Raw genomic sequence first — 7,261 nt, forward strand, 5'->3', positions numbered from 1 at the left:
ACAAATTATACCAAACAGCTATCAGTTAACAGCTAATTTACCAAACACTTTTCTACAATTAGCTAATGTTCTCAACTATTTAAACTCTCTAATTAACACAATCAACTAACAGCTAACAACTATTTTACCAAACAGGACCTTTAAGTACAATTAGGTACACCAACACATTGTTTATTCTTGTTATACCCTAACCATCATGAATACTTAAAAACAATATAGAATTTGTCCAAAAGAATGATTGAGTTGAATAAAACATAATTCTTGTATCTAGCTAGTACACATCATATAGTAATTGTGATTTTTTGTCAGAAAATACTACTTCTATTCTTAAATTATATTCCCAATTTTTACTCTATTTCTCAAAATTTTAATGTTGACATTTTATTGAGATCTACAAAATAAAGATAACTTATCATATTTTATCATGTCAAGTAATAAAAGTAATAGAGTACAAATAGAGAGTTGATGTAGTATAACTCTTTTTTGTATTAAGAAAAAAAAAAAAAAAAAAAAAAAAAACTGGAATAGAAGTTTCATGTTTGAATGCACTTATGCACCTCACCTGCCATTGATTGGTTTATTTAATGCATTCAACTTCTTATTATGAATTCCAATTTCGAAGTTCAGTCTATGGTGAATAGTTGAATTGTAAGAGGAAATTGTGGACCCCTGTTAGGATACAGCTTTCAACCTGTTCAGACATGTAGAGTAGGAGTAGGAAACTTTTCTAATGTAATCATGGTTTCTGATTCAATCAATTTAACTCTCTCCTCAGATAACACTTTTGTAGTTCTCATTAAACGAAGATCACAGGATCAAGTCTCGATGGTGAGATGTTGACTCTTTGAACTGCAATGATTAGAGAAAATATATGACAAATACTATCTTATAATAAAGTCAATGAGAGGTCTTCGGATTTGAGATTCGACCTTTACGATATATACTATATAGAGTGATTGGTTAATGGTTGTGAGATTGAATAAAATTGCAAAGGTGATTTGAATTTTTGGTCACAATTGGAAAAATCATTTTCAAAATATGTTTCATTTGTAAAATTTGAATACATAATCTTGCCAAGGCAAAACCATCTAGTTTCTATGCAAGTGAAAACTATAGCAGAGAACTATCAAATATGCCTATTTCCTCAGGAGAAACTCCCTTGATCTAAGATCATAAAAATAAAAAGTTTTTGGTGAGATTAATGTATTTAGCCTCCCCCCAGGAGTTGCATCCCAGCAGACAACATTGTACCAACAACAGATCATCTGCCAATCCTTTCCTCATCTTTTGTGCATCCAAAACTTCTGTGACAATTCATTCTGTCGAGCATATAATATATAAAATATAAACGTGCAGTCTCACTATCGTTTTTTTTTTTTTTCCTACTTTGTGAAGCTGAATTTGGAGAGAACCGCGGCGGCTTGATCCCCGCCTAGCAAGAAATAAGGATGCCTTAGAGCAGCAGAAGCAGAAAGGCGGTTGCGCCTGAGGGAGCCTCGATCCGAGATGAGTTTCGTAGCGAGATCCCAGCCTCTCCCGGAGTCAAGATCGAGAATGCTGAAATCGAACCTCGATCTGCACCTCTCCCGCCACGTATTCAAGTCGTACCCGGCCTGTTTCAGCTCCAGATTGAAGTTCTTCAGGCCTGCTGTGGACCTCAGGCCCGGAATCGCCATTTGCAGCAGCACTATCCCAGCAGAATACATGTCAAAAAGATCAGGACTGTTCAGCTGCAAATTCAAGAACCCAAAAAAATGATCACTTCAAAATTGAAGCATGTGCTCCATCTCAACTAAAAGCTTAAGCGGTGAGTTGGATTGCACGGTTATGGTTATATGCTCAACACGCCCCCTCACGTGTGCGGTGGGTTCCAAGCAACACGTGGACCGTAGTCGCTTATGGGGTGAGTTGGATTGCACGGTTATGGTTATATGCTCAACATTCAATTCTGCAGTTTTGGAAAAAGGCAATTGTGCTGTGCTTCTTTACTTTACCTGCCATAAAATCGGGGAAAGCAGTGCAGCAATGGGCTCCGGGGGAGGGTTCGGAGTCTCTTCGGGCATTACATAGAGCTCGGGAGGGCAGTAATCGGGATCAAGAAGGCCCCGGTTTGGGACATAGTTTTTCCCAATCCTGAGATCTGTGGCAGCTCCAAAATCTATCAGCTTTATCTGCCCCTTCTTTGTCACTACTAAATTCGATGGCTTCACATCGCGGTGGACTATCCCCGAATCATGAATCTTTTTCAGGGACGCGATAATCTGCCTCATTATCTGCTTGATTATAAGCGCATTTCGCTCGATGGAATCCATCCCTTGCAACACACGGCCAAACATTGCAGACTCTAAGTTCAAAGGGAAGGCGCGGTCCTTCATGTAGTCAGCCAGGTCTCGATCGCCCTGCAACATCGAGTTTTAGCCCCGAGGGGGAATGCCAGGATAGACTGATAGAGATTATGTTTTTGGAGTACCTCAAACTTCCAGACTAGCCATTTCTCCCCCTTTGTGAACTGTGAATTGGTTTTCTCGGCAGTGAAGCTTCCGAGGAACTTGGCACAGGTCTCCGGTGCAGCCCGAGACAGTCTGTAATTGAACCATTCCTCGAATTCGCCACACTCGACGGCGCCCTGGACACCGAGCTTTACCTGTTGGCGATGACACAAACAGATGAACCAAAATGTACCAGAAAGGAACACAACTACAAAAGGGAATGGTTTTAATGTACCTTCTTAAGAATGACCTTTTCTTTGAACCTAGGATCAGAGGCCAGGGCTCTCTGGCTTCTACTTTTCTTGATTCTTTCATCAATTGTGACATTCTTGGGCACAACCACACCAGAATAGACCACACCAAATGACCCTTCTCCTAGTTTATCACCAACCAAGAAATCTGTCATCTTCAAGCTCCTCCTCCCACTCAAACTGTCCAATCCAACTTGCAGAGGGGCAAGAATGTATGCATCAATGGCGCCGATGAGGACACCTGGCCTAGCAGTCAAGTATATCCAACTCAGTCCTGCAAAAACCAGCAAACCCCATCTCTGCCCTTCTGGCAGCTCCTCAGCCACCCTCTGAAACTGGGTGTACCCGGATTCGAACCCGGGGAATTGGGACAAGGCAATGTCTAGATATGAAGAACTGCCATCAAAGAATGCATTGAGGCACAAGGTTTTCCTCTTGGAATGGTGGGATAAGGGGAGGAGAAGGGTGCTTAGTGTGGGTTTTGAAGGGGAGAAGCAAATCAGTTTAGGGCTTTTTTGGTTAAATGGTGTGGCAGCAGTTGGGGAGAGCAAGGAAGCCATGGAAGAATCTTGATCTTACAGCAATTAGCTCCTCATCATCTCAGCAAGAATCTGTACGTGCCTTCACAAAAGTGTCAGCAGAGGCCAGATTTCCTCCACGTGGCACTGTTCCCTTTATCCACTACTTGTGTGGATGTGTGGATCTTGACAAAACAACAATGCAGCAGCCACAGAGATGTGATTAGTTGAATCCCAGATCATAAAAACGACAGCTTTAGGCAAAATATGCTTGCATAGGGTTTTCAAGATTGTTTAGAAACCAAATCATGAAACTGAAAGAGGGATCTGGTGAATTTTGCTTCAGCAGAGATTCAAGAAACCAAGAAACTGTAAAGATTGTTATCTCCATGTTTACAATATGAACAGCCCTGAATTCCAGAAACTAAAAGCATAATCTTCAATTCAACACAGAAAATCAAGAACCCAGATTATAAATTCTAGCAAATTGCAAAATATATTGGCTGCAGAGGTTTTTTGAAGCATGGTAAATCATTGGTTGTGTTAGAATTGAGGTAGGAATCAAGAGAAGAAAAAAAGTTCAGAATTTCAGATTCACTTCCAACATAATAATGAAGATTTACAAGACAACAAAAGTACTACAAGAGACAAGCTCTAATGAAGCTTCTTAGCTAACAGTGTCTACACCTACAAAGGATGTGCACATTCAAAACATCCTAGTACAAGCTAAGCAGCTGCCTCCTCCTTGCAAATCTCACATGGATTTCAAGAATGTTTTGCCATTAGCATAATAGCATTGGAAACAAGAGAATCCAACACACAGGACTAGCTCAAGTGGTCGACCACCGGACCTAAAGTGAGCACTTCAGCAGCAAGGAGGGAGCTTGGGCCCTCGGGCTTCCTTGGGATTAGTGGTTGCGAGTTTCCCTCGTCACTAAAAAAAAAAGAATGCACAATCAGTTATATATATAAACAAATAAAGAATAAAAAAACACCCTCCTAAAATGAGTATTGGAGATGGTTCAAGGGGTAAAAGTAAGTTAGAAAGATTTTGGCATGTATCAAGTTTTAACTAGTCAAAGCAGGAAGCAGAGAAGAAACCATATAGGCAACATTGATTGGTAATGCAGATGGGCAGATACCTGCAAATAGTACACCTAAACCTTTCTAAATGCTTCAATGCTTCCAACAATCAATGATCCTACCAATACCATAAATCAAGGACAAGTTAAGGTGTGGTAATAAAGAACCAAAAAGCAAGGAAACCAAACTCCACCAAAAGAAGATATCCTTGTTACAGACAACCCAGTCAAGTTGGTTGGACTGTTGTTTTGATAACCACACAGTTTTAAAGTTCAATTCTAAGTGAGAGCAACCTATTAGTCTTCTTGGTTTGAACCGTCAACTATAGACAACATATGCTGATGTACCTCGTAGTCCTTTACGGGCTAGAGTCACACGACTAGATTTATAGCGTAAATTACAGACTATCGTATTACATTATTACATATCAATTGCAAACCAACTTCAATACAGAGTTCAGAACAAATATTAAAGTAACCAATTCCACTATCTCAAATTTGAAATTTTCACGGAGTTAATAAAGTTGGGATCTTTAATTGTTAAAGTACATTGTTGTGTCAAAATGGCACCGCAAAGTTAAAGAAACATGTTTCCTTGTTAAAGAAATAGCAAAAATATTGATAAAGAAAAGGAAAAAGAAAAAAATTAAAAGGACTTCCTGCCCTTTGAAGTTCAGATTTCAAATGTTTTCGTGCTTATTGGCGAAGAAAACTTCACGGGCAGAACAAATCCCCCTTGAGAGGGCACCGTTGCGTGCAAGGAACAAGAATGAAAGAAAGAAAGAAATCTGCATAAAAAGGAAAAGCTTTAGAGGGGAAAAGTGATTTTCTTTTGTCCCTTTAGCTACTACTTCGTATTTGATTTGGTCATTATTTAATAGATCATGCAGATATCATATTTGAGCTAATACTCAATTTAGACATCTCACTGCAGTGATTTTTCTTAATTTGTTAATAAATATTTTGTCATTGATTTTAATAATTTTATCCAATTGAATCATATGTTAAGATAACATTATAATTTCACTTCTATTAATACTCAATTTATTCATATACTTTAGTAATTTTACTCAACGTAGTCTTTAATTATAGTATTTTATTCAATTTAGTCATTCGATTTAGTCCTTTATTTTAATAGTCGAGGACTTAATTCGGTAAAATCATGGTCTTTCTATGTCTGTTTAAGGGTTATCCAAGAATTCTCCCTCACAAAGAGAGTTCATTTGCCACTTGAACTACCATGTTGGGTTAATGTCAATGATCTAATTAAGCACAAAAATATGTATATGACTAAATCAATAAAACCCGCTCTAAGTTGAGTATTAATTAACTCTATCATACTCCATATTTGATTTGTGGGAAAACCCATATCAGTTAATCAATAATACACTCTAAATGAACCTCATCTTGTAACATTAACTCAATTGAGGATTGTGATCAAACTAAACTGTTTATGATTTATCAGCTTAAATCAAAAAGATTAATAAGCATTTTTTCACAAGGAGTCGATTGAACATTTTACATCTATACTATAGCTAAGTTGTTTCTTAGCATAAAATATACGGACTATTATTGCAAAATTAAGAGACGAATTTGATAATAATGTGAAAGATTATAGATAAAAGTTTGGGTTTATGTGATAAATTTTGGTAAAATATGTTATGCAGCTAACATTTTCTCCTTTTAATTGGATATCAAACACTTTATGCTACTTTTGTTATTTTTAGCGTTAGTGATAGGGTTTATTTAAGAAAAATATTAATTATCCTTAATTTTATCACTCACAAATCAACCCTTTTATGATGTGTCAAAATTTTAGGTATTAATTTTTGCTTTTATTTTACTAAAATGTCTATGATTTTGCCTTAGAACGATACAATCTTAGACATATAACATGATTCTTTAAGTGATACAATTAAATAAAGTGATGTTTATGGAAAATTGTGATTAATATTGTGTACTTATTTTTACTTTTCTATTGACAATGTCACTCATACAAGGATTATATTCCATCCACTCATCACTTATTTTATGACACAATGTTAATCTTTTTACTACAACTTATAATTATATTAAAAATTTAAACAAAATATTATATATTATTTATAATTAGTGTTACAATAATAATTATTTTTTTTTTGGGTAGACGAAAGGGGGAACCCCATAATCGGGCTAGTACCCGGTTATTACAACAGGAATGAAACACCCAGTATCTCTTATATCGAGCTCAAGGTTCCCCAAAATGAAACCCAATGGTCTATCAAATTCAATCCACTCACACTTTCGTTTCACCACTTCCTTAGCCAGAGCGTCAGCCACAAAATTCTGCTTACATGGACAATGAGAAATCTTCACCTCCCAGTCTTTACCAATCCACTTTTTGCAAGCACGAACGATGTTTTTGGTGGGGCCAAGCAAGATAACCTCGTCATGAGAGCATCTCCAACCCATTTAACACCAAAATACCAAAAATCTCCACCAAATGTCACATCAAAGATAATATTCTCAGCATATTTTTATACCAAATTTTATTTATCCCCATCCCATTACACCAAAACACCAAAAACCTCCACCAAATGTCACATCAAAGATAATATTCTCAGCATATTTCATCAAATTTTATTCTCTCCAACTCATTATACCAAAAACATGTTGCCACTACATTAGAGTGTGCATTGATAAACTCTACTATTGAGTTATAATTTTTGTATATTATAAAAAAATAAAAAATTATAATACGTTAGAATAAACTAAGCATTTTTTATACAAAAATAAAAAATTATAATACGTTAGAATAAACTAAGCATTTTTTATACAAAAATTCTTATCCATGTTCAATTAATCATCTTCGTAATTTGTAAAATATGTTTTTCTCCTGAAAGTCGGTAGCAAAAGCAAAACAATTATACTTTATACTAGCC

At 36.5% G+C, this 7,261-nt stretch overlaps 1 protein-coding gene across 1 annotated transcript; it reads right to left on the minus strand.

Annotated features, from left to right (window-relative positions):
• Positions 1-1,025: 1,025 nt before the first annotated feature.
• On the minus strand, positions 1,026-4,456 carry LOC109181596 (serine/threonine-protein kinase STN8, chloroplastic). Its single transcript, XM_019331446.1, has 5 exons — positions 4,401-4,456; positions 2,725-4,192; positions 2,471-2,644; positions 1,995-2,399; positions 1,026-1,730 (listed from the first exon to the last, which is right to left on the minus strand). The coding sequence occupies exons 2-5, from the start codon at positions 3,298-3,300 to the stop codon at positions 1,383-1,385; spliced, it is 1,503 nt and encodes a 500-aa protein (XP_019186991.1). The 5' UTR covers positions 3,301-4,192; positions 4,401-4,456; the 3' UTR covers positions 1,026-1,382.
• Between the last annotated feature and the right edge of the window lie 2,805 nt (positions 4,457-7,261).

Source organism: Ipomoea nil, unplaced genomic scaffold (genome assembly GCF_001879475.1).
Source record: "Ipomoea nil cultivar Tokyo-kokei standard unplaced genomic scaffold, Asagao_1.1 scaffold1043, whole genome shotgun sequence".
NCBI lineage: Eukaryota > Viridiplantae > Streptophyta > Magnoliopsida > Solanales > Convolvulaceae > Ipomoea > Ipomoea nil.

Coding starts and splice junctions, on each gene's coding strand:
- LOC109181596 (XM_019331446.1), bottom strand. CDS start 3,300: ATGGCTTCCTTGCTCTCCCCAACTGCTGCCACACCATTTAACCAAAAA. Junction 2,645..2,724: donor AAAAGGTCATTCTTAAGAAG/GTACATTAAAAC, acceptor CATCGCCAACAG/GTAAAGCTCGGTGTCCAGGG. Junction 2,400..2,470: donor GGCTAGTCTGGAAGTTTGAG/GTACTCCAAAAA, acceptor TCGATGTTGCAG/GGCGATCGAGACCTGGCTGA.